At 40.5% G+C, this 27,986-nt stretch overlaps 2 protein-coding genes across 4 annotated transcripts in view; both read right to left on the reverse strand.

Moving 5' to 3' along the window:
* The window catches only part of LOC106659209 (insulin-like growth factor 2 mRNA-binding protein 3), a 38,164-nt gene extending 36,148 nt beyond the window's left edge, over positions 1–2,016 (reverse strand). Inside the window, exon 1 of one of the 3 annotated variants that reach the window (XM_014381660.2) lies at positions 1,644–2,016. In XM_014381660.2, coding sequence (XP_014237146.1) covers positions 1,644–1,816 — 173 coding nt within the window. In that variant the 5' untranslated portion in view covers positions 1,817–2,016. The remainder of the gene's footprint in view (positions 1–1,643) is intronic. The other 2 variants (XM_014381630.2, XM_014381646.2) reach the window with 2 other exon arrangements.
* A 4,968-nt stretch (positions 2,017–6,984) lies between these two features.
* LOC111693874 (insulin-like growth factor 2 mRNA-binding protein 3-B) lies at positions 6,985–19,886 on the reverse strand. The gene is made up of 2 exons (XM_023459888.1): positions 19,712–19,886; positions 6,985–7,052 (listed from the first exon to the last, which is right to left on the reverse strand). The coding sequence occupies exons 1-2, from the start codon at positions 19,884–19,886 to the stop codon at positions 6,985–6,987; spliced, it is 243 nt and encodes an 80-aa protein (XP_023315656.1).
* Positions 19,887–27,986: the final 8,100 nt, after the last annotated feature.

Below are 27,986 nucleotides of genomic sequence, written 5' to 3' on the forward strand. Positions count from 1 at the left end.
TACGTTGTAGTGGCGGGGTGATGCATTTCCCTTTTTTCCTACCCTCTGCCCTACCACCACCACCGGTACAACAAACAAATGCTAGCGGCTCTCTCTCTCTCTTTTTTTGCTTTCTCGTCGAAAAGCGCTGAGATGATAGCTTTTCGACGATAGTGGAAAAATTTTTTGCCCGAATTTCCAATGTCAATAAGTACTTGTTTTTACGCGTTGAACAGTATTGCGCACTGCAAAAATTACCGATTCAAAAATGAGGAATGTAAAAAGGGTCGACGCGTTAATAAACTATTGTAATAGATTTAAACTCAATGTATTGATCATACTGTCTATCAATAATCTGGATTGATAGATGGTAAAAAAAAAATTTTTGCAATACTTATTACTTGTGTTTATTAGAGTTTGTAAAATTTCCATTTTCAAAGCAACATTTAATTTTTAAAAATGAAGATTTCATTAGGATTATTTTAAGAATAGATACAAAAGTAGCTGATAACATTGAATAATAATATCATGAAGAAGTTTGAACGATCAATAAAAAGTCCTCAAATATATTTAGAATGACGAGAAACATGAAAACTATGGAAAAAAAAACTTCGAAATTCGGCAGATGTATAATAGTCAAAATTTACGCGCATAGCAAGCAAAACACAATCGTGAATGCGGGTGAACGAAGGAGAGTTTAACCGTGCAGTTGGCTTTCACTGTATGTAGACTCACAAAAGCGATTGAAAGCCCGCGGATAATGTACGTATATGGCCAAGGTTCAGGGTCCATTGTGACCAAAATGTGCTGGTGACCCGATTTCATGCGGACAGAAAGAGGGAGAAAGAGAGATAGAGAGAGAGAGAGAGAAAGAGACTTTACGCTAGCAAAAGAAAAATGTACACGAATAAAGTGTTGGTGTACATATATATGTGCACAAGTAGAGTCCGAGGATCTCGAAATTCTCGAATGATCTATGCAGCTGTGCGTACATGTAACTGTATACAGCTCGCTTAGTCTTACAACTATACACGCACCTGAACTGGATGACGCGCAGGGAATTGTCAAGAATTATCTTTTGTGTACGATTAAAATCCAATGTGCTCGTATACGCTAAGGGTAAACAATACATCTTTCAAATTATTCGTTTCATTCAAGTAAATCAACAATTTACAACAAATCGTATAGGCAAGCAAGAGTTTATTGACTTTAGCTGATAAAAGAAAGGAAAGAAAAAACTACACAACAATAAAAAAAAATTGGCTTAAAGTCACTGGCATCCGACGTCAGAATAACAATGAAAGGCTATTTTTTGTACTAAAGCCGACTCTAGTGGGCTATTTTTCTATATAGATCGTGAACGAAGTGTATAATTCATGATTTTGCGAGAATTATACGAAATATTTGTTCGCGAAAGGCCGCACACGTGTATTAAGTCGTGAATATTTATTGATTTGTATACACGCACACAGGCGACGTGAACGCGAACACGATGAGTCGTAGAAACGGAATGTGCCGCATGTATAATATTGCCGAGAACAAGTAATTATAAATACGCTTACAGTTATTGCTTCGTTTTTTCCGTTTTTTTCTCTAACTCGACTGTTTTTTTTTTAAATTAAATTTGACATTTTTCTAATGGTCATTTAAAAAAGTCAAATTACCTCTGCCGCTTGTTGGCGTTGCTGACCTTGGTCGTGTTGCCGTTTACATCGTAACCAGATAACACTTGTTTTGGTGAATACCCATAAGTAGCAATATTCCGATTAAAGTAAACCATGTTCGTCACTTGTGGTGGGTAATAGGAATAATTGTGCCTTGCATATGTAGACATCATGCCCCAAAGAAAATAATTATCACAGCGAGTAAAACAAGTTTTTTCTGGTTATTTGATGAATGTTTTTTTCAAACGATATGTATATAAAAACAGACGAGTATGACACTTAACTGGTGATCGTCGATCACAGATGTGAGAATAGTCGGGTACTGAAAGCAGTATCAGTATACGTGATACGCAATGTAGACGACGACGCAACTTTGGCTCGCGCAAATCGAGAGAGAGAGAGAGAGATAAGCAGACAACATGATGTGAACACAAGCAAGTACATACATATCACGTCGCACGCTGAGGAAGGGACTGCACAGCCAAACACAAACAATAACACGTACCGATTTAATGAGATGCTCATCTTGCAAATATGTAGGTCCTGCGCCAAATATTTATCCGATAGGCATACCGTCATCGTAGTAAATTTTAACGTACACAAATTTCACGTAGATACAATTTCATGTAATACGTATTTTCCTTGCTCATGTTTTGAAAGTACATTTTTTTAGAAAAGTGTTTACATCTATCGCTCGCTTACTTGTTATCGAGTAATATTATCAATTGCTTTCATTAATTGAAATTCGGTTCAATGGATAAATTGAACGAGAAAGAATTTACTTGATCTTTGCAGCAACTGGAATTTATTGTCAGTTTGTTTGCACGTGCAGATTATTACGCAATGAATGAACCAAATCAAAATTACCTGCTCTAAGTTTTCTTCTGAAATCGTGATTGTAAAATACATAAAAAAATCGTATCAGAAAAAATAATTGACGGTCTGCGTCGATTCATTAAGGAATGAAATGGTGCATGTTTGTTGAATCACATGCTCAATAAATCCAATTTTTTAATTATTGATTCAAGAATGGACTTGAATTCATTGCTGAAAAAGAGGATGCACTTTACAATTAATGTTTTTTCCATTTTTCTGTGATTTATTTTTTTTAAATTTGATTATCTTTAATCCCAATCAGAATTATTAATTTCAGCCTAACAAAACTCAAGCTCCCTACTGGGGTCATTAACAAAAAGCTAAACGAACACCTAAACTATCCAGAAAGAAAAACTTTCATCCATGCTTTTATTACAAATAGGTAGTTTTATATATATATTTTTAGTTGAATTACTTTTCTTCCTGACCGAAAGTAAAATCCCCTCCCCCCTTCGATCACATGATATACATTTGATCTGAGACATTCTTTACTTTTACAGCATTCATGAACCCTTGTCATACACGTAAATGCTCTTCTTATATAATATGAAAAGTCTTTATTACTTTTCATAAAAAAATACCAAACAATTGTATAAAGTGTACCCTTATTTCAGGCTAATTTTATTCATATCTAATACAGATTTCAATAATTACAAAAGTACACGTACAAAAGTAGTTATGAACTGTCTAAATTTTCACTATTTATTTTTCTTACTAGTTGTCAATTACGTGACTCTAGCCTTAAATGATTTTCAATGTTCAATTGTCTGTCAGTCAAGAATAGTAATATTTTTTTCTCTATCGCTGCTTGCTAGGAAGGCCTGCAGGAGACTATATAGCCCGTGTGCAGGAGAGATTTTTACTACCCCCCTCCCCCACTGTCTCGCATTAGCCCAAGTCCGAGGACCTGTGGGTTTAAACTTTTATTTGTTGTGACCAGTGATGAGTTGTTTTGTTGAAAAGTCATGTATTGTATTTATAAAGAAAAACTGTGACGTGCATAACAGATATGTGCACTTGAAACAATCAACAATAAAAGTGATATAAAGAAATAAGGCACTCGAAAATGGAACTAGTATACAAAAATAACTTCGACAAACATGGACAGTTTTTTTTATGAAAGTTTTTAGTTAAAAGAAAGATCATTTTCAGATGGTAGGAGACACCCTTACTCGCTGTAATTATATCCCCTAAGAGTAGTCGCGACACCGGTCGACTACGAAGCGAATTGCGTTGCCCTGAAAACGAGAGTCTTAGGAATAGCTTACACATTCAGAGAATAGTGAGAAATTGTCATGATCAAAACGAGAGAGAAAGAGAAAAAGAGAGAGAGAGAGAGCCGAAGGGTTTAAAGAGCCTATTATACGCGAGAGAGACCCAGTTAAATGTTTAGATTGCCCTCTTTACGCGTCAACTGCCTTCACTCTGTCTCTCTCTCTCACTAGCGCACACTAGTTAGGCTTGGGGATCATCTAATAATCTCTCTTTTGCATATAGGAAAACATCGGGCGCGAGCAAGCTTGGGTAGTGAATAAGAGATTCTAATCTCCGCGGAACCAGTATAATATGTAACCGATGATGCCACACATACACACACACACACACACGCGCACGCACATACATTCATTTTTGCTCGCGGACCTGAAACTACTACTACTTCAGCTGTGCGTACTACCACTAGCTTGTATAAACTTACATCATGCAGAGCCAGAAGTAAATAAAATTTCTAGCTCCTGCGTGTACGACGAACTGAATGCCCGAAATCAAAGCAAGCATACACGTGTGATTGTGATACACACGCATCTATATATATACATATTATATGTGTATGTTTGCTTGTGCAGAGAGAAATATAAAATGAGAATTGGGGTTGGTAAAGGATTCGCCTTCAGTACTCCTGGAAGACATTGTCCTCTATGTTCTATGCTTATTATAATAAACCATGTTTATGATATACACTTGAAATAGTGACTTTTTTCTCTCATATTAGTGGGAGACTGAGTTGTAGGCGTTAAAAAAAAGTACTGACAAAGAAAAAAGACACCGCAAAGAGAAAACTAGAACAAAACCGAACCCTTGATATGCTATAGTTATATTGAAAAACTGCGCGATTCCGCTATCATTTTACGTTTATTACGTTCATTTTGTGATTTTAAGGATTTCTAATTGAACATATAAAGTTAATTCATATTTGAAATAAGGAACAGCGAAATGTTGCGTTTTGTTCTGTAAGTTGTCGAAATACTACATCGAACAACATGGCGTAAGTAGTCGAGTCGCTTTGGCTACGCAACAAGTGCATCACATGCATAGGTCGAGCACGCGTATGCACTGCATGGAACGAGACAAGAGGAGAGCGTCGAATGCGATGCGGGCAAGGACAGTCCGAAAGGCTATGTAGCTGCTGCAGAAAGGGGCGAGTTCGGTGCAGTCTATATGCATACATATCCGAGGTCAAGCGTGCATAATGTAGGGGAGGAGTCGCTTTCGGCTCTTGCAGACCGAGGCGCATAATAGCCAGAAAAAGGAGGGAAGAGAAATTGCCAAAGGTAAGGAGGGACAAAAAGGGTGAACATTCGGTGGTGCTTTGTAGCGCGTCAGTAACGACAGACGGAGCCTCGACGCAGAGAGGGAGAGATGCAGAAAACTAGAGGAAAAAAAAAGAAGGAACCGAAAAGCGGTTCGCCACCATCGCCACTGTGCCCGACCCTGTGTGCCAATAGTGGGGAGTTGCAGCACGAGACCGGCGCGTGCCTCGTGCAACCGTGTCGAAGAAACAGCGGACAGAACGTGTTTTAGCTCTCTCTTTTTCTTTCTCTCTTTTACTCGAATGCGTGTATACATGAATAAGAAGAAGACTCGGGCCAGGATATGCACTTTTGGAACCCAATTTAAGAGCCACCCAGCGTGGATTGTTGTCCATCGACAAGCGCACCCGTACACCTGACATGAATTTTTTTCGCTTTCTCCAGTCTGTTCCGTTTTTTTCTTTCTTTCAATTTTTGTTTCGCGATAATTTGCAATTAAAAAAGATCCATCTGTACTTGCACGAATTAATGGTTCGGGATAGCACTTTATCCTGTCGAGCTATTGTTTGTGTATACCGACAAATTAACTATGAAATTGCACTGCTTCGTTTATAAATGATTCATAAGATTAAATTGATTTTATTGTTTATTGTATTTTCATTTTAAAAGGACATTCTTTGACTCTTGTTGAAAGTATTGAAATGTGGATAAGTTGAATACGCGCGGCGCTAAAGTGAAAACATTATTGCCCAAAAGGGGTGAACGACTGCGACGGTGGACATAAGGAAGCGAGAAAAAGGGGTTGACTCCTTGAAGCACGTATATGTGTAGTAATGCGGTCAAGGGGCGCCCCCAAACTGGTCAGAAGCAGCAGCAGCGCTGCAACCAATCTCTCTTTTTCTCGCTCATTCATTCCTTTCGTCGCAGCAGCAGCAGCAGCAGCAGCAGCTTTCATTGTTATGTTAAATAGCCCGGACAAAGTGCATACAAGTGCAGTGTGATATCCGATTACAAGGCTCTATTGATGCTACCGATGTTACTGCCGCGTGTTTATCTTTCAGACGCGCACACCAGGAAGTTAGATGAGCATCAATGATGCTGCTATGCAAAACTGAAGGTATATGTATGAATACTTTTTTTTTATTCTCGCGTACGTGTTGGGTGATAAAACCGTTCAGTAACTTGTTCCCTTCATTTTTTCATTCCTCGTTTTTCAAGGTCTATTAATCTCTCGTTTGACCCTTTTGTCAAGAGTATGCTCATAAATAGCAGTGTACGCGTGGTTTGCATGTGTACCTAAAAGTTTATAGACTTTCTTAAAGGTACTTGAGTCAGCAATTTTTATCGATGTTACAATATATTCATAACAGAGTAAGAATTATGACGCAAAATTATAAGTTATTCATAATTTTAATAATACCTATAAGTCTTGATAGTGTTATTTCTCAGGTTAGGTGAGTGATTGATTGTATTCAAAGTAAATTGGTTAAAATTAAATTAATATACGCGCATTGTACAATAGATTCTCTTCTTTACGAATTATATCTATTAAATATTTTCCTTGATGTCTGTGTGACGGGTTCGCTATACTTTTATATTTAAAGTCTTAATATCCACATTGTTTCATATAGTTATTAGTATGACTGATACGATAAGAAATAAGATTTTTATAAAATTAGCACCGATCGATTGGTCAAATTAAGGTATTGTTAATAACCTTTCAATGAGAAGAAAAACAAAAAAAACTCAAATTGAATGGGAGTTTCCAATTAAATAGTTCTGAATTTATCAAATAGAAGTAAATCGATGTTTAGTAATAGGTGGATCGATATCTATTTTTACGGACCATTAAAAATATGTAGCTCCGTAAAATGTAGACGATACGAGAAGTTTGCAAGGTCATGAAGAAAATTATGAATGACAATTAAATGATAATCTTACCGTTTTTTCGTGCTGCTGGCCACTGATGGTTCGACGACTAGTGCCGATCCTAAAAATGAATAGCCTGAAAAAAAATTATATCATTACTTGGAGTACGTTTAATAGTAGCAAAATTATTTCAATTATCAAACGACAAAGACCAGTGGGTTCAAATTGATGTTAAATTTTACTAAAATTTGTTTGTAAATCATTAGGCTATTGTAATATCGATCACCTTGGTTTTCGTCCTACAATAGAATTAATATTATTCGAATTATAATATTAGAAGAAATTGATATTAAAAGTCCCATCACCATACAAGAAAATGAGGAAAATAGGTGGTATTGTGTGTCATCATAAGGTGTAAGTGAAGTAATATTTTTAAGATGGTCAGAAGTGCAACATTTTTTCCCCTTCTTTCTTCATTTCTTTGCCGCTAATTTTAGGTTCTCGTAGGAAAAAATAGTATCATCAACTGGCGCAGGTAATGTTTTTTAACAAAACCTGTTACATAATCCCTCGTTTTGCAAAAAAAAAACCATATCTGCACCCGTTGAAAAATATACTATTGTTTCAAAATTGTCCATCCCGAGCCAAGGCATTCGTAAAACTATTATTTTCCCATGCCAAGAGCATAATAACGGCATTGAATAAGCTTTGAGTAGAACAAGAACGTCATATTTACCGATGCACACCTGATTTGCTTATTCCTCATAAGCGTAACAACGAGTTATAAACGTTATAAAAAAAGCTAGTCAACGAGATCGGGGCGTCTTATAAGCGACAAAATGATTTTCCCATGAAAATGTTGGCCTCGTCGTGGTGCAAGCTCAATATACGATATACCGGTTAGCCGAGAGCAGGGTAAAAACCGCCAACTCGACCAGCGCATCTAACGAATTTTTTTCGCGGCTCTCCCATTCTCTACGACTTCCGGGTTAACTAGCTTTACTACTAGAGAGGCAAGACTGGTATATTTTTCGCCCGAGGACACGCGAAAAAGCCGCGAAATCTGGTGGCTGCTATCATCGGGCTGCCTTTTATTATTTACCAGTATTACAATCAGGCTTGGTGAGACTCCAGGCCGAGTTTTATTTATGTGAACGCATCCGATCCAAGGCTCTCGTACTTCTGTATTTTCACGTGCTACTGCTGTCTCTGCGTTACAAACCTGCGACCCCATTCACTCTCGTCTATTTGTCTAGGCCTCTATAATAGTCGAGTGCCACACTCAGAATCCAAGCCCTTGTTTACGTGTCATGCACCTACTGTTTCCTTGCACCTTTCGCGACATCCATACATATTCACACAACCTGAGAATGCAATTTTTCTTTCCCAAGATTTGTCTATTGATGAGTTTCGCACCAGAACAATTTTTTATTCATATTTTCCCTTCTTAAACTTCAATGAACACGACGAAAGGATGGGATTTTGAAGCAAATCTTTGACGGGACGTGCGTAGAGTATAATTATCTACCGACAAAAACAGAATTCGACAATGATTTTAATCATAAGAGCACACTGCTAAGATTATAAGGGATTTTTATAATAATAGAGTATACTTCAATATTACAATGAATCACAGGTCATACACAAGGTATGGTATGCAAACAAAGCCGCAATAAAATTCATGAATAATATGCAGTCACAGAAGTATCATTCATATTCAAACTAGCTTCAGATCGAGTAAAACTGAATAAAATAGGTCCTCATAATTATAATAAATGGCTGTAAAATTTCAGATTTATCGACCCTCTCTAGACATATAATTAACGTTTTGACGTTTCATTGACTTGTAAACATAACATAATATTTAAAAACTTTGTTATTTGACAAAATATGAATCTTGAACCAAATAATAGGCGTTGCTTGAACGTTTCAAGTCTTTTGACACATCCTTTCACATGAAGTATGTAGTTTAGCTAATATTTTTTTCTAAGATCATGGATCCTTCGGGGCTCTTGTCAAATTTCATGCTAGTCTTAGTTCTAGGTGATCCGTTAGCCGTTGATCAAGTAAAGACAAGACGATGAAATCTCGAGATAAGTGTCATCAAGTGCTACATCATCTAATAGCTCTGAATGAAGTTCGCTCAGCTGCGAAATGGTACACGTATGTACATACAAGCGGGAGGAAGAGCCAAACACGTTCGGTGTGAATGTCTCCAAGAGGTGGTGCAACGCAAAAGAAAAAACAGTGAAGCTCGCTGGAGAGAAGTTCGGCACGAAGATACGCAGACGAACTTCTCGGGTCGAGCATGACTGATCGAGAAGATAAAGAAAGAAGTAGGAGGCAAAGACGGCCGAAGCAACAATGCCCGAAGACGATGCTAAACGGTGCCCAGCTACTGACACCGCTGCTACTTCGAGTGCCCAAGGAAGTTCAAGGTTTGAGCTATCTCTAAGATCCCTCTTGGCCCAACGAGCACAATATCGGCCCACAATGAAGCTCGAAGTTTTTTGATATATTTACGTACACGATATGTAGAGTTAGAGCCCCTCCAATGAAGTGTGCTTTACATTGGTTTAAGATACGTGACGAGGATCAATTTAAATGTGAATTGGTTGTGAACTTCGTTCGAACATTCGGTTAAGACACGGTGCTGCAGAGTACGTACGCATACTGCGCTACAGTCTACATACGCTGCACATACACATATAACACACATATACTATGGCTTGCAGAGAGGTAAGGGGTGGGGGCTTCCGTTTCGAATTTCAGTTCAGTCAAGAAACCCTCTAGTTTGAAGAATTCCGCTAGGCACATATAGATATATATACAAATACCCTATATAAACAACGTGAAACAAGTTTTGAAGTGAATTTTTTGATGCTGACTACCCCATGACATGAGAATGAGTAAAGGATTTATTTGATGCTCTAATAATTGTGATTGTTATCCTCTTCAAGGAAAACGTTAAGTCTGACAAGCGTCAAGTGTATTAAAATAACTACTTCTTCATTTTTCTATTTTCTGTTTGTGTAACTTCATTATGAGAGCTTTGCAGAAATATGTACTTTATCATTTAAGGTTTTCTACATTTACCTCGATTTATCATTTTTTAGCGGCGACCTAAATTGTAACTAGAAATCGTAAATTATGATTTAAGATTTAGAGTTAAGCAAATATCGATCATAAAGTAAATTACTCAGCTCAAGCTTAAAAAAATAATCAGAAGATGTTTATAAAACGTATATGTTAAAATGTTTAATTTCAAAACTATAACTTATGATTTATTATGCGAGTTAACTCTTAAGGATACAATATTGACGTAATTATGATAATTTTTATATTTATAAGTTATACTTTTTTTTTGTTCTCTAGTACTTAATTGGAATTTTAGTTCATAAACTCTACATTACTCAGTGAGTAATACCCACTTCTAACTTCTAATTATCTTTTAATTCTTTTAAAATTATCACGAACTTTTTGTACATATGCCAAGACGAGTACAGGGTGAACTAGGCACTCGAAAATACAAACACGAGTTTTGAAAAGGTAGTCAGAAGGTAGAAATAGCGGAAGAAAAGAAAAACTAAGCTCCACAGAATATCGGGACAATGAAACTGAGTTCATAGTCGGAAGGATGAATGTAGGGATGTTGTCTGTTAGATCTCGTTCCTTGGTTAAGCTAGTTATTATGTATGCATTGTGTACGAAAGCGAAATGGAGCGCGAAATTTTTCGCTGAACCTTTTTTTTATTATCTAGACCAGGATTATAAATAACATAAAAATTGGCACTGTTAAGCCTTATCTTTGAGAATTACATGGGTTTCGCAAACCAATATTATGACAAAATGTTTTGATAAATCATAATGGCGATTTTGACATGTTTTATTTTACTGATGAGTGAAATGTAACAAATGGATAAACGATTAGTAAAGTAATGATTACAGTTAATTAAATGCAATCGTATAAGCGTATAATTACTAATTACTAATACCTCGTGTAATTACTATGCAATACTTGATTTGTATGACCCGCATCCATAAACGAGGAAAAATTCGTAAAAGTGAAAATGTACTATTGATAAAAATCATCTTATTAACATCGGATTTATTATGACAAAAGATAATTTTGAAAAGTCGATTGTTCATATGAAAGTACTTTTTGGCGATGCGTGAACAAAGTCGATTGCGTAAAATGTAATTACAAGATATTGGTTATTAAAATGAGTATATGTGCAGCGCAGCCACATTACAATAAAAGAGAGAGAGAGAGAGGGAGGGAGAGAGAGAAAGAGATGAAGAAAAAGAAGAATATTCTGCATAAACCAGTCCTGCAAGAGTACTAACACCATCATCACTAACACCAGCTCATTCGTAGTTGGTATACAGTCAAAACTTGCTACGCTTATAGGGAGGTAATAAATATTGCTGCGTCCTCATAGAATTGCCAACGATGTGCCGCTGGATTACACTTTGCAGAACAAGTTCATGCATCCGAAATGAAGCGAGCAGGTTGACAGTATTTAAAAGTAGAAATTCAGCTTGAATTTGGACTGTGCGTGCGCGTTGCTCTGGCGATCACATTATAATAGTTCACCTGCAGCGTCGGCCGCAACAGCAGCAATGGGGGTTTCAAACCAAAATGAATAATTGACGAATTATAACTCAATGATTACCAGTGCGGGACAATCGGACGAATAGAGGACGAGATGTTTGGCGCGCGTGCGTATTAACTTTGAAAGTTGGAGCTCCAAGAGAAGCTTGGGTGGCGCATTGTCGGCACCTCCGTGCATACGAAGCAGCTTCAATGAGCCAAAAAAGCGACACGCTAATGACATTCATGTTTAGTGTTAAAGAGAAAAAGAGTGACACATGTATCTTCAATGCAAGCTATTGAAATTATTGTTGTACATTGATAAATAAAGGAGCATTAAAAAGGAAGAAACCAACAGAGTCTTAAGAAAAGAAACAAAATATTTGCGTCACCTTTGTTGCAAGCCTGCAACAAACGAGTGTCAAAGAATCATTCAAAAAAAGTTGAATAAAAGAAAGAAAAAAGTAATAACTTTTATGTGATAAAGGCGTTGCAAAATTTGATGCCGGAACAGGAGTGGTCCAAGTGGACGCATATAAGCAGCTCCGATGCTGTAAGCGTACATGTACAGCAACGGTCAACCGCACTCCAAGTCGGCAACAACGATACGCGCACACGCACAGCACCTATAATATAATATTTAGATCTAGCGCGCACAAGCATTAACGTACGGAAAAACGAGTATTGTAACTACTATTGTATTCTCCTTCTCACTCGTCCTAGGACCCTAGAGCAATGGAAAGCAGTAGCAGCAGCAGTTAACGCGATGCTGCAAGTCTGCATACGTAAATCCTCATCTGGCTTTGCGCCGCGGCTGTTTAGAATTTTGCAGAGCTGCGCAGAATAGATACGTCCGTTATAACTGCTGCAAGAGCCGAGTACGTTACTGCAGCCAAACATATAATGTATGCCTCGGTATAGTCTGGCTCTTGTGTTTATAAACGTTGCGGCTGCTGCAGAGAGCGAGCAAGTGCGCCTAGACTATCTAATCGCGTTAACGGTCGACGTCTGGGAATGCGAGCCTTACCAACGACGATATTATTTCCCTTGCATTCTGCCAACCCTCGTAAAGGGAGAAAAAATGGTAATGCAGGAAAAATTCTATTAGCCATTTGCACGTATGCAGAAGTGCTGCACAGATGCGTTGAAATTAAGGGGATAAGCTCGTGCTACTGATGTCGCTCATGCTACTTTCTTACGCCATGACAATGGAATCTACTAGAATGAACGGCAAATTATCAATTACCTATCTTACCCTCGATGCTGGTTCTTGCATACTTGCAACTCATTTTGTCTCTTTACACTTCCCCTTTTTTATTTACTTTTTTACGATTTGATAATGACGCAAACGGCTGGACGGTTCTTAATCGCTTATTGATAAAATTAATTTTTAATTGATTGAACTTTTTAAATTGGAGCAGCTGAAAATTTAACTGAGAACACAAGAGAGCAGGAGTAAAAAATTACGCAAATTTCAAGACGAGGAGAGCAGCAATAAAAAATGAAGAAAAGGTTAAGTTGATGGCAGGTGTAATGGACGCGCCAACCCAAGCCACAACGGCTGCAGCACCGATGCATATTTATTCCCGTTTCATCGACTTATTCACGATTGATAATAAGTGCGACGATCACGAGCCTATCGACACCTGTCCAAGAGACGGGATTCGAATTTCGCCTTGTTCTTAATTATTATTGATTCAAATTTTATAATGTAGAAGATTTTCAAGGCAATTGTTTTTCTGCAGTCCATAAGAGTCGACGAGTTTTTTTGATACTCATACTTTTGATAATGATGCTCAGAGAGGGATCAATGGGAAAATCCGAGAAAAAGACACAAGTGTACTTATTTTAATTATTATTATTGCACAATCAGACGCATAAAGAAAAGAAAAAAGTCCAAAAAGCGAAAAGATGCGGCACACAGTGAGACGAGGAAATGAAAAAATAGGCAGACGTAATGGTCGATGCGCAATGCTCTCAAGCACGCCCTCGCAACAACACATAACCGCGCACACACACACACACGTACAGCTTGTTATGTGAAGTTATACGAGGACAGAGAGGCAGAGTCGCTCTTATGAGATTCGCATAACAGGCGCGTACATTAATCGCATTCCAGCCTCGCACTTTCCTCGTTCTATCCCTCTGCCGCGTCTTTGTACTATTTTTCGTCGCGAAAACGCGCATATACCAGTGTTTTGCTTTCCGCAGACGTTGTCAAGCTTGTAGCCCAAAAGCCCGAGCTTAATGACGCGGCTGATTCTCGGCTCCCAAAGTGCGCAGCCTGCAACTTGCCGCCCGCTTCTATACGTAATTTCAAATCTAATTTTGACATTTGCTTTTCCGCTCGATTTATCGGGACACCGAGGCACTCGGAGCCTTTTCGTGTGCACGCGCCGCGACTCGCACGTATAATTGAATTTTCTCGAACTCGACGATCAAACGAATCGCTAAGCAGCTAATTACCTAGCTCCTACCCAGAACGGTAAATGTAAAAGAGACTCGCGGTGATATACACCCCCACCTTTTATTCAATAATAAAACGTAAATATATGAGCTCGATCGCGACCACAAGTTGTCGTCGTGCGTCAGGCACACATCCTGCCTGTATGTATAATGCGCCCGTCATCCAGCAATTAGGAACATATTGCCCCAACAAACCACTAATATCTAAGCTAATTTTCAGCACTTTTAGCGGTAGCAAAAAAAATCGACGACGGCGCGGAACGGAAGTTACCTCGGCAGTTTTATATGCACTTTCTCTCTCGTGCGCTCTATTTAGTTCGCGCATCTCATTCATCGCTCGTGTTGTCGTTTACCCGCAGAGTTGCTGCTTCTGTTATTTGCTGCGCCACGATGTAAACTCACCATGTTCTTCGCTACTATTCTCTCTCTCTCTCTCCCTGCACCGCTCGCATTTGGTCTAAAGATAGTCCGACCCACACTTCCTTCCTTCTTGTGGCTAAGCACCTCTCTAATGTCATCTTTTTATTCGCTACGTACATATTCTATACACACCAGCCGCGCGAAACTCTACAAGCCAAAACTATACGAGCCTACATTCGTGGAATGCTCCGAGTTCGCTTGCGTATACAGGCCCATATTGTAGGTGTTATAATACCCTCGTTGAGTGCAATTTACGTAAAGAACCGAATGCTGCTGTAAAAGTTCCGAAAGTAAAATTTCCAGACGTGTAATTTCACAATTATCGCGTTTCCTCATTTTACAAGACAAGAAAAGCTGAGTAATTTCTGTAAAATTATTTGCTTCGCTTTCAGCGACTTCGAACTAATTCTTCGTTATTGCATTAATTTTTTCGTTCTTTTATTCATTTGAAATTAACTCGCAGAGAATTCACGATTCGTGAGTGCGCCACACCAAAAGAATTTCTAAATATTCTTCTTTCGCGCTGGTGTAAGAGACATTTTGTTTATAAAAAGGACACGATGGGAATAGCAAGAAAATTGCAAAACAAAAGCTCGTGTCAACGCTCTCGCGATCCAAGTATGCCCAAGAAGTTTTGCTTTGAATTCAATGAAAAATGTTAACCACCGAGTTGGTATGTGACACTCGGGATTCTCGTCGGAGAATTTACTTTGCCTGCGTCTTATAAGTCAATGAAAAAACCCTGCGTTAAAAAGGTTGTTTACGTCTGCGGACAAATGCCTATTCGGATTCCTGTAGATGTGTGAGAAACTATATGCATTATTGCGTTTGAAAAAACATAATTCATTTCTGGAAAATTTAATTCACAAAAATGCATCACAGAATGACTCACCCCGAAGAAATAACTGGATAAACTTTTAAATAAATTCAATAAACTTTAGCAATTTTTAGCGAAGCTTAGACTCGTTGTTCACCCTCCTTCTTTTCTATTCAATCGAGTGAGGTATCATCTGCCGTTCTATTTAATCGCATGTCGCGTAACGCTACTTGTATGCATCTATTTTTGATGGAAGGACTAGTAATACAGATTTATAACCGAATGAAATGTAATTCTCCTATTTTCTGAAGGCTTGAAACCCTGGGTGCATGCCTGGCACTATCGATAAAAACTTAAATAGCGGCTTCCATTTATGGTCAATTTTAACATGAATATATTTTCCGCGTAGACTTAGCTTATTCAATCGCCTATTGTTCAAAAGACAAAAATTAAAATAATATGTTTGACTGTTACTTTTATTTTGAAATTAATTTCGTGGTTTTGACGGTGAAATAGTGGATTAAAGAATGACCAAAAAACTATTGTGAATGAAGATAATAATTGGATTCATCGTGTCGCGGTTTTAAAGCTATATTTTTAGAAAGAAAACTAATTGAAAATTTACTTAAAAAATTAGTCTCCGTTGTCATGAAAGAAGAGCGAATCGTCACGGTGTTAGCGCGAATTCCGCACTTCGATTCAACTCTCGACCACGCATGGGTTTTCGGCATGTGTTGGTGTATGCGCGTGTAAGTGCGCCCGAAAATTCTGAATGGTACGTGGGAAGGGCAGTCAAGGCACTTTCCTAGGCATACAAAAAGAAACTGCGAGTGTGTGAGTGTACACACCGAACATGCCCACTCACAGTGGTTATTGCCGCTATGTGGCAGTGCGTGCGTGTGTGGATGTGCAGGGACTAACTTATACCTCCATCTAATACTCTATGTATTCAACTGGAATATAGAGGAACCTTTCTTCCGTGCAAAACGCTCTACAAAACTGACCAAACTAGTTTTTACTAACGCAGCTCCCCTGGCAGAAAACCGAGCGCGCGGAGGGAGGAAATGATTTTTATACAGGGCCCTCGAAATATCGATCGGATATAGGGTGCTCAATTTTTTTCACTTGTTTTGTTGCACTTAATGTTACATATACACAAATAAATAATAAAATGTATGATGACTTTGAGTTATTAATAAGTAGATTTTGTAAAAAGGGTATGTTATAAATTAATAATATAAAGTTGAATTATGTATTTATTATATTAACTTGATAATAATACTTAGCCATAAGCAAGAATAAAAACTTTATACCAATCTTTCACCAAGAACCGTCTTTCACCTTTATTGCATACCAGAAGCGTGCCGGCGCTCCTATTCTTAATTATTACATGCAAGTAGGAAGTTGCGATATTTTTTTTTGCTAAAACGTTTTTTGTGAGGATATTACATGATGAAGCAAGGAGACAAGCTTTTGTTATATAACACTATAACCATAATATGAGCTTGTTTTTATAAATCTATGCAGGGAAGGAAAGAAGTAAATGGTTTTCGTGCAATCTTATAAATAACATATATCTTTCTTTTATTTCATATATTACAGCATATTCTGATATTTATATTGCTCTAATGTAACAATAAATATAATAAAGTGGATTTGCCACTTGCTTCTTTCTGTTAGTAATTTTCGATTTGGAATTCTCTATTTAGATTAATTTAATTAAAACTAACATAATTCTTTTTTGTAGTTGGCAATGCTTTTTTCCAAAACTATGTATAGATATCGCTAGCATTGGTAAAAATATCATCGCGTTATTAAGGCTTTCACAATTATTTTTGGTAATTTAACGAAGGAAATTTTGAATCCAATGTTTTATCGGGGTAAAAGACGATTTCTGCATACATTATCCCAATGAAACCAAATACGTTCAAACACACACAACATTGACGATTGCAAAATGAATTAAGTACGAAAAACGAACCATAATCTCTTATTTAAGTCGATTTTTATCGAAAATTAAAGTCGATATCTGCCGTAATGCTTAATAGCCTAAGTATCGCTTACTAACATAGGTATACACATAACACATAAGTATTGCGATCAGAGACTACATGTAAAATGTACATTTTCGTTTAAGTAAATATAAGTAAACGTGCGCCTCGATGTGAGTATATGCCTGAGCGTGTATGTGTAACCCGCGCGCGTGGGACTCATGAGCGCGCAGTAAAACCACGTGCTTCCCCATCAACCTAGGCAGCATAGAAAAAGAGAGGAGAGAGAAAGAGAGAGAGGAAAGAATGAACTTTTATACAGTGCAAGTATATAATATACCTATATATGCTGCCACCAAAACGAGTTTCTTAGACGCCCGTCTTTCTTTCTGTCTCTCTCTCTCTCTCTCTTTCGTCTCTTTCTTTTACTGTTTTTCAATCTCGTTTAATATGCATGAGCTCTGTGCCTTCATATTTTTACGTTCATATACCGATATGCTTTTTTGCGCGTACACACACACGGACAGACACATACACTCTTAGACACACTCATATACACTTGCACGGACGTTTATACAGTGGAATTTATATACAAGTATATACCATCGGAAGCAAGAAAAAAAGAGAGACGACTACAACGACTTGGCATGTGTAACTCGGAAAAGTCTAGCGATGTACATTATGTAGAAGTGCAGAATGAGAGAGAAGCTTTGACTTAGGCTTAGCACTGGATTTATTCGACATTGTTACACGAACGCGTATGACGTGACGATAATTTTACAAGGAGGCAAACTTAGTTGAGACTGACGAGAATTAGTCTTCCAAGGTCGGTCTGCTATCTGACTTGCAAAGAAATTTGCCCCAGGTGATAAGAGTGATAAATAGAGGAAATAGCTACCAAGTCAACGATACATTTTTCGAAGATCGGTTAGAATCGGTTCGATCAGTAGACAATCTCTACATGAAAATTCGAATGCACCCCCTGAAATCGTGGGCAATAAAAAAGTATATACTTAATTTCAAGGATGCAGTTACTCTAGCGCGGTAAAGGCCTGAAATGCCGTATGTATAAGGGTATGGATGCAGCGCATAAAACGCCCGATTGAAAAACGCGCAAAGCGCGTTGAGAGAGAGAGAGAGCATGAGCGAGTTTTAGCGTGATCACGTCGAGCTTCTCTTTTGCTTCTCTCGTTCGCCCGCTTCTCTCTATTGTCGGGCTCGCGCACGCATCATCCAAGAGTGCACGCCTGGATGCCTGTATAGCCGCACGTATAGCGCACTGACTGAATTTTATTTTATTTCTCTTTTTTTGCTCCTTTTTTTGGCGGAAACAATGCAGCTCTTTCGAGGCCACGCCAACAAGCAGTGGCTCTCAATTTGATCTAATGCTTCATGGTCTCGCGGGCTTCTCTCGTTCTCTCACTATCCGATGGGATATACGTAAATATATACCGAGATGCAACCTTAGAAATGGTCGCGCGAGAACCGGATGGATCAGATTTTTTAAATTCTCTTTTTCTAGCGTATCATGTGTGCATAGACGGTCTGACCCTGAACGAATTATATGCAGACACAGTCGCACAGAGCGAACACCGCGCGCGCCTAGTCAGGTTGCTCTGAATTTAATTTTGCTTCTCTGGGTGACTGGACCACGCTATTTCGAGCCTGCATATGAGCTCTCGAGCAGCGCGACTTTTTTTCGATAATCGGAGTCAATGGATTCAAATTTTTCCTTCGTTATTAGTAAAGCATTGTTTTTACCAAAAATAATTCAAATTTGAAACCACCGGTCAACAACAACTTAAATGGCGATTCCGGGCGATGGTTTATAACTAAATTGTACAAGATGAGATCTTTTATTTGCAGATTTTTGCAATTGTTAAAATGAAATAATAAAATGGTTAATTTTGGTAATTGCATAATGATCAATAAGCAAAGCTTGAAAAAAGCATCGAATGCAAGCAGAACTTAGATAATAGGCCTTACAAGCTAATTAAAAATTAAAAGCTCTCAGGTCAATTGCCATTATCTTGACGGAAGCTCATAATCATCATCATGATGCTGATCTCCATCACCTGTAACAAAGGGGTGCCGGAGGAGGAAGAAAGCAAAATAATATAAGCAGGTGTCAAAAAGTCAGGATCTGGTTAAGGGACGGGTCAAACAGGAATTGGGCTTCCACTGAAAAGGGAAAATAAAAAAAAAGCAGCCAAACAAAAAGCGTTTGTGGAGAAAAGCAAAAAATAAAATAAAAAGCGTGTTAATAAGCGTAAGCGTGGGATCGACGTAGCGTGAATGGTCACTGGATCGAGTGGGCCTCGCCGATTGGTGCAGTGGTCCTCCTGCTGGTCCCGTGGCTATGCGTGGGTGGCAGTGGCGGGTGTGTGTAAGCGTGCGCATAAATTGCAATTAAGCTTTTATAATCAAAGCGAGCTTTTGAACTCGCATGTGCATAAGCGGGTGTGTTGCAATAAGCTCCGAGTGCAGATAGTGTCTGTCTGTCTCACCATTGAGCTTGTCGATGGCCCGATCGGCGGTCGACTGGTCGCAGCAATCGACGAAGGCGTATCCTCCGCGCTTCACCAGGATCGTCGTGCAAGCGAGGCCGTGATCCTGAAACAGCTGTCGGAGGGCCGGCTCGTTGCACTCGGCCGGCAGATTGCCGACGTAGAGCTTGGACATGGCGACGACCGAGCCACCGATCGGCGGCGTGACGGCCGAGCTGGCTTGACTCGTGCTCGTCGAGCCGGCGCTGGTGCTGCCCGTGCTCGTGGCTGCCATGTTGCTGCTAGCCTCCTTTTGTTGCTGCTGCTGCTGCTGCTGCTTCGCCTTGAGGTGCGGCGGCGGTGCCCCGGGGCCGGCCGCCGGCTGCAGCTCCTCGAGCTTCGTCGTCTTGAGGGCCAGCTTTCTTTTTCTTCTGCTGCGGGGGGCCTTCGGTGCCGCAGTCGTCGTCGTCGTCGTTGTTGTCGTCGTTGTTGCGACGGTTATGTCTCCGGCAAGAGCTATTAAGCCGATTTCGATCACTCGGCAAGAAAAGAGTCGTGGACCCGGATCGCGAGATTGTCAATGTAGGCGTTAGGTCGCGGTAACTGCGATGCTGCACCCCCCTTATGTTCCGACCAAATCGGCATTTACAGCGCGTACCCAATTTTTGTTTTTCTCGCTTATAACCAACTTTTGTACGGCGCGCACTACTGCTCGGCTTTACTTTTTGCGTATACGTATGGCTCGATGTATTTCAATCGAAGAGGCACTTGAACGACGTTTGCACGTAACTGAAAAACAACAACAAGGCCGATCGCGCACAATGTTTCTTTGGTTTGGTTCTCTGCTGCTGCTGCTGCTGCTACTACTGTTATGTCTCTTGGTTGGTTTATACATATATGCCGATCGTCTCTCGTTTCTTTGCGCTGCTACAGCCGATGACGAGCTGTCGTTGGCCGATCGTCGACTGTTCTACGCACGTCCCGATGAGCAGCAGCGCCGATGCACCTTGACGTCGACTCGGCAAATCGTCGCGACTCCAGTTTGAATCGCTGCTGACGCTGCAGGCGCGCCAAGACCATTCGAGTCCTCTGACAAGAGGACAACACAACAACACGTGCACTGCATGCGATCCGAAGCGTGCTCTCTTTATCGGTCTAACAAATTCGATGCAAGTCCGTGTAATTTTTATGAAGCACTCAAATTAAACACACGAATGACGATCGATGATAAGGGATGTTTAACAATTCTAATAAAACGATAGCACGACACGTGAATGCATCCGAAGACTTGAAATTCGTCGGCTACGATGACTGCGTTTGTTGATGTTATTGTTGTTGCTGTTGTTGATGTTGTTGATGTTGTTGTTGTTGTTGTTGTTATTGTTGTTGTTGTTGTTGTGATTGCTGTTGTTGTTGTTGTTGTTGTTGCCAGCAGAGTTGACGACGACGGAGGTGCTCGCTGTCTCGCGCTGCGTCCGACTGCTGCTCGTCGCGGATCTCGAGCGAGGCCAAGACTATTACCTACCCACCGCCTCCTTGGCCACGAGAGTGTGCGTGTCGGTGTACGAGTGTGTAAGTGTGCGTGTATGCGAGCGAGAAAGAGTCGGCTCTTCTTCTGCTGTTGCTGCTACCGCCGATGGCCTAACTAAGCTCTGCAGCGCGCCGCTGCACGTTGGCTGCCGCAGTTCAGCGAAATTCGCCGCCGAACGATGCAAACTCGTTTCGCGCGCGCACACACGCACACATACGCCAGCCCCGAGTCCCCGGTCCACTGGCGTCTTTGTCTAGCGCCGCAGTTTTCTCTCTCTCTCTCTCTCTCTCTCTCTCCATCCGTCTGCCCTACGTAAGTGTACAATGTATACCATGAGGCGTTTAATTCTGCAACAGCTCGAATCGTGAATGTAGCGATTTAGGGGCTCCACTTGCACTAGCTCCTATACTGTTGCTATTATTGCAGCTTACCCCAACATAGGGCCGAGCCCAACTACGCTAGATATTGATATCGAGTCGTCGTAGAGTTAGCCGCCTTGTACTGTACATGCAAAACACATAGGCACAAACTACGGCTGTATAGCCAAGAGAACGTTAGAAAGAAAGAGAGCGAGAGACTTGGAGAGCTTTCGTATAGTATGCATGTGTTGGTAGGCACATTTGCACGAGTAGTAGCAGCAGCGGTATCAGCTCGTATATAGCATGGAACAGACGAGCGCCTATATGTACATTTTTTCGCGCGGCTCTGCATACGAGAGAGGGATGCGGGCCCGGAGATTGGTCGATCGCGAGTCACGTGGTCGGGGCCCAGTGGGCAGGCTCTCATTGGTCGACTGCACCGGCGACGCACACATTCGCACACGTTGGCGGCCTAAAGGCTTATCCTGCTGCGGAGCCGAGTGCAGCCGAGTGCCGACAGCCGTCCGTCCGGCAGAGCGTCATTTTTGCAGAGCCGCACGAGTCGCGCGCTGCGATCTGTGCGCTGCTTTCTATGCGCCCATACCCCCGTATAATAGGTACACATACCAAAAAACTACCCGCGTTTCGTTTCGTTTCGTTTCTAAGTTACTCACAAGCGCGCTCTACGCGTATGCAAGCTGCCTACGATTTTCGAGTAGGTGCAGCTGGCCCGCCTGCACTATATTATATACTATATATACCGATGCGTCTCTCTCTCTCTCTTTTTGGTGTTTTTGCAGGCGCGCTTGCGACGCGAGAGTCTAAATAGCCCACTGGCTGCTGATCCGTATAGCTATACACGCATACGAGACGGCGGCAGTTTTGCTCCATGTATAACGCGGCCAGTTCTCGGAAGGTGTGTGTGCGCTCGCTACTGCACACTTTTTGCGGCTGTACATTATACTCATAAGCGCGTTACGTAGACGAGACGCGTCTAGCCGATTTGTTTGCTCCAAGGCTATTACGAGGGAGGAATTTACATGCTCGCGCTGAGCGGGATCGCTGAATAAAGCCGCGGATTGCGACATTCTATTGAAGCGGCATAGCGCTTTCCGAGTTACGTGCACCCTCTCGCCTCTCTCTCTCTCTTGAATTTAGCAACTAGAATTTAGCCGTTATGAATTTTCGCCTATTAAAACGCTGCCACCCAAATTCGATTCTAGCGTGGTATTATACGTCCCAAAAATTCATAGTTGTGAGAAATATCAACTAATCGCATAAGCAAAGCTATGTACACACTCGCACTAAACTTTTTTTCGTGACTTTTTGCTTGGGGGCAATAGTCATATTTTTTTCTATATGAATGAGAAATAGTCTCTCTTACTCTCTGAGAAAAGGTGCATATGATGGAATCAGGAATGTTCCTGAGTGTTTGTGTGTATACGTTATAGAGTATAGTTATTCGGGAACCCGATTGTTACGCTGGAGCCATTATTCGCAATCATTTGACCGAGTGCAACTTTGCCGCGCAAAAAAAAAAACATCTCTCTTTCTCGTCTATGATTCGCTACCCGTGTGTATACATCAGATATTTTTAAATACGCTCGCTATATTACATTCCTTTAGAAATTAATATTTCACTAAAGAATGGCGAATTTTTTACATACAAGACTAGCCGAAAGTACAATGAGATCCATGACTGCAGAGTCAACAACTTAATACCCGAAGCGCGCCCATTGCACTAAACAAACTTGTCATAATTCAATGTCTGCTGCCTCTCTCTTTCCTCTTCTCTCACTCTATCTCTCTCGTCATCGTCGCGTCTAAATTTTGTTCAAACATTCGCACACATTCGTCCAATTGGCCTACTTTATTCTTAAAAAAGTAAGCTCGCACGTACTTTTAAACGAAGCGAGCCTCCTCGAAGTCTATAATCTGTTAATAAGCTCGGCATAAGTCTCGAGCAATCTGCATGTGCAAACAAGCGCTGCATTGTGCCGCGTTCTGCGTGTCTGCCGTTTAGGTATATATAAAAATATTCTGCATTATAGGGCCTAGTCAGAAGCATCTTCTCTTTGGCTCTAGGGTCAAAAATAGAAGGTGCAAACAATTTGTGCATTCAATGGTCCTTCTAAGCGGATCTCTCTGGGTACCTCTATACACACGAGTCCCGGAGGCGCGATAAAGCTACTAAACTATAATGAGGTACATAGTCGGCATATTAATATTGTATCCGCGCATCTAAATCATAAATTCATGTATGTAAAAACTACGAGCTGGACTTACTTTTTTATGACCTGAAAAACTAAGAGCGAGACTTTATTACCATGTAAACGTATACTTTGTGTTTACATATTGCGATAATATTGAGCTAACAAGCTCAACAATTGAACGGGTATATTGTAAGCCATGGTAAAAATGGCGAATATATCTGTATACGTATACAGTACTCGTCACGCGCATACAACAGAGAGAAAAGGAAAGAAATTGAAAAGACAGAGAGAGAGAGAGAGAGAGAGAGAGAGAGAGAAAGAGCCCGCGACCTTGTAACTTGGAACATAAAGGAAGGTCCGTGTAGTATGCTTGTAATAGCGCAGCCACATGCACTCGGAACTATACATTATATTTTTTTTCTTCCTCTTGCATTGTCGAATACCGAGTATGTATGCCTGTATGTGCTTTATACAATTGACGTAATGTGCATGCGGCTTACAAGGCCTGGTGAGCTAGGCTTTCAGCGAAGCCCACGAGTAGGTCAAAAAATCACACATCTTTCGTGCCGGCAAAAATATGATCCCGCATCTCATATTGTATATTCTGCAAGTTTTTATTTGGCTTTTAGAAATATTCGTTTGTTGTGCCGCATGAAATCGCGTAAAAACTGTACGCATCCATGAGATGAAAATGATTACGTTCAAAATGAATTTTGGATTGCATCGGTCTTGAACTTGAACCAAATGGCGCAAAATATTCAAAGTCTTGATGTTTAATGGCGATTTACATGTATATTTGTAAACTGTTTGGTGCGCACTTGGCCAGTGCACTCGTACGCCTCGAAATTGGATTAACATCAAAATGAATAGCAAATGAAAAAGGGATAAGTTGAAATATATAAGGGCAGCGGCGTTTTTCCGAGATTTATAATCTACGTCCGGTTTCTTTCTCTCTCGCTCTCGCTCTCTATAATGCTCTAGTACATATGGTAGCGAGTTGAACTGGCGACGTCGAATCGGAATATTCATGAGGATTGTGTTGTGATGGCCGGTTCTCGGTGCGGTTTTTGTGTATGTACTAGAGCCGTGCGCAAAGGGCAAAGAGTTGCGCGGGCGTTGCATTTATTATACAGAAGCGAGGCCGAAAGAGCTGGATGAGTGAGTACAATGTACATAGGTGGACAAGTTTTACGCGAGAGGTGCATGCAGAGTTAGGGGCTTACATTTGCACGGGTGGGCCCGGCTTTTACGCTACGATGCCAATATCAGTTTGCAGAAATTGCTGCAAAAGCACGGGACTCTGTTCTGCAAGAAGACAAGAGTGAAGAGAGAGAGAGAGAGAGAGAGAGCATAAAGGAGCAGCTAAGGCGCACAACCGTCGAGCAAGTGACAAGAAAGATCGAGAGCGAAAGAGGCGCGGGCTGCAGAGAGCCAAGCTGAATCTCGCTCTTTAACCGAAAAGTCGGGAGCTGCAAGCGAGCTAGGACAAAACCGGAACGTTGATGCATGCTCCAAATATGTAACCGACTCTCTCAAACTCCATCTCTCTGCAAGATTTTCCTGCATCCTCTCCTCTCGGCTTGCAAAGAGTCCTGCAGAGCCTGCAGAAAACTAGTGCAGACTCTGCAGCAGTTACATTTAACGCCTCGTCCAGTTCATAGCGAACCTATTAAAACAGCAGCAAGATCTTGCAGCGAGCACGCAAGGACAATGCCGCACTCGCTTGTGCTGCAAGACGGCCTATACCTACAGGAGTTTGCTGGCTCTGCGCGTCTACCTATACGTCCTAGGCACGCGTGTACTAGCTACGGCCTACGGGGGTTTCCGAAGCTGCACGGGGCCCCCTTTTTCCTCGCTCGACGCTACCTATTCTTCCCGGGCCGCATATGCGTTTGTGTGTGTTCATGCGTTTGAGTGTCTGTGTGTGTCTGTCTTTGCGTATGAGTGTATGTGTACATAGGCAACCCCGCCAGCTCCGTCGTCTCCATCCCTCTACCATAATACGTTTCTGCTGCGGATTCTGCGATCCGCACACACACAGCAGCCAAGATTTTGCAGCAATTGCGACCTCTCCTCGGCTTGACGAAGATGGACTTGAAGATATGCATCGCTAGTGTCTATTTGCAGGGCTTTTCTGTGTATCCTGCAGAAGCCAGTGGGCCCGAGCGATCAACTCGAGGCTCGACGAGAGGCGTGCGCGCAGAAAAAAACGTATCAGCAGCAGGAAAAATTATACACAAGGGCTTGATGCGTCGCGCCATCACTCATTACATCCCTTTTTTCCATCATACTACGATCCCTTTTCTTTTCTTTTCTTTTTTCTTTTACACTCATTTTTATTCCTTTCTTCCTTTCTTGGCTTGGGCTTATGGCTACGTCTCGCAGTCGATTTTCTTTGATTACGTATGCAGGACCTCTTCTTTCTCTCGAAGCATTATGTACATCTGGGGCCGATGTTCATTGTAGCCAAGTGTTTAACGCGGCTAATTTTCGCGCTACACCCAAACCGCTGCTAAACGAATTACTTGCACGCGCATCCTGCAAAACGTTATTCAATCTACCTCATCAGTGATGCAGCCTGGCGAGCCCGAAATCTATGCTGAATGCCAGCAACTGCACTTTTCCGGATACCTTTCTTTTTTGCGACTTGCAACGAATACATCACTGCGCGGCCCGTTGTTGAAACTCGACGAGCGAGTATTATGACCTTTTTTCTATCCATACAACTCAACGGCTGAAAACCTGAATGTGATTTCAATTTCATGAATATATTTCAATTTGTAAATAAGTATTAACCACCGCTTTTGAGTTGACCGTTTAACAACAAATTGATTGTTTCTATAAGTTAACTAGATTAGTGAACCTTTCACTAATTTCGATTTATTCAACAAAAAATGGACGATACCACTTTGTTTTCAATTTAACAAAATGCATTTATTCAAAAACATTATAATTTTTTTCATTGATTAGAATTGATTGAACCAAAGTAAAATTCGAAAGTTATTAGCAAATACGGTTGGGTAAAATGAATTTTTCCCCCTCTAATTAAAATACGCAACTTTGCTGCTAATTTTAGGCTTTCGTAGGAAAAATAGTATCATCACCTTTTGAGAAATATATTATTTTCATAGTATTAGACCATGCAATAGCATTACATAAAGTTTTTCATGAAGAAATGTTTCTCGAAAGATTTATTTTGCATAAATTCAATAATTGCTTATAGCCCATGTTAAAAAAAAATAAAAGTATGTAGGCAAAAAATATCATAAATGATTAAATTCATCCTAGGGAAATCAGAAAAAGTAATCATTAACGCGTTAAAGAGAAAAAAAAAAAAAACATCTCAAATCTCGTCACGGGTGAGAAACGTCTCATTTATTGCACGGGTAAAATATATCGTATACAAATGTACTTTTGCGCGTAGTTATTATATACTAGTTTTGCGGACAAGCTTAATTGTAGATAAATTCATATACTTGGAATTCATAAAGTGTCAGCAGCAATATATATATATATATATTATAAATTTAAGGTAGTCGTCGGTCCAAAATCAGCTGCACTACACTGAAATAGGGGTTTCATTAAAGGTAAAACCATAAAAAAAGTATTTTAATTGAATTAAGAGCAAAGAGAAAGAGAGAGAGAGGACCGTGTTCGCTCAAGGGTCGAAGGACTTGTACGAGGACTACTGAGACGACGACAACGATGATGACGGCGATGATGACGCGATGACGATGGCTATGACGAGGGACGAGAGAGAGAAATAAGCAGTATAAGCAGCAGCGACTCATGCACGAGTGTGTGTCGTGTGTAAGGAGGGAAATGATTGGGGCGAGTTGCGCGAACGTGTAAGGGAACAAGCGAGAACGATGTCATTTGCACTTGTTCGTCCGAGCTTTAACCAGTTTTCAAATTTATACACGGCAATTTGCGCTCGCTTTGTTAATCAACCCGCTTCAAATTGAGAAAGTATTCAGGCGCGCGGTCGGTAGGCGTGTGAGAAAAAAACATTTCCTTCTTTCTCTCTTTGGCATATACTGCTCTTGTATCTTTCATTGATAATACCTCTCGCTTCTATCGTAATATTTAATTGTGTGTTATTAAGTTATACTGAGTGTAAATTGAAAATGCCTTATGACCTCAAACTCCCTGATTGATCCTTGGTCCAGCCTGATTGATTTTTTATTAAACTA

This window comes from Trichogramma pretiosum, unplaced genomic scaffold (assembly GCF_000599845.2).
Source record: "Trichogramma pretiosum strain Unisexual culture from Peru unplaced genomic scaffold, Tpre_2.0 scaffold16, whole genome shotgun sequence".
Taxonomy (NCBI): Eukaryota; Metazoa; Arthropoda; class Insecta; order Hymenoptera; family Trichogrammatidae; genus Trichogramma; species Trichogramma pretiosum.

What these genes read in the sequence shown, in the direction of transcription:
- LOC111693874 (XM_023459888.1), bottom strand. Translation starts at nt 19,886, where the DNA reads ATGTCCAAGCTCTACGTCGGCAATCTGCCGGCCGAGTGCAACGAGCCG. An exon ending in GGCCATCGACAAGCTCAATG is followed by an intron (nt 7,053 to 19,711) that starts GTGAGACAGACA and finishes ATTTTTTTTCAG; the next exon opens with GCTATTCATTTTTAGGATCG.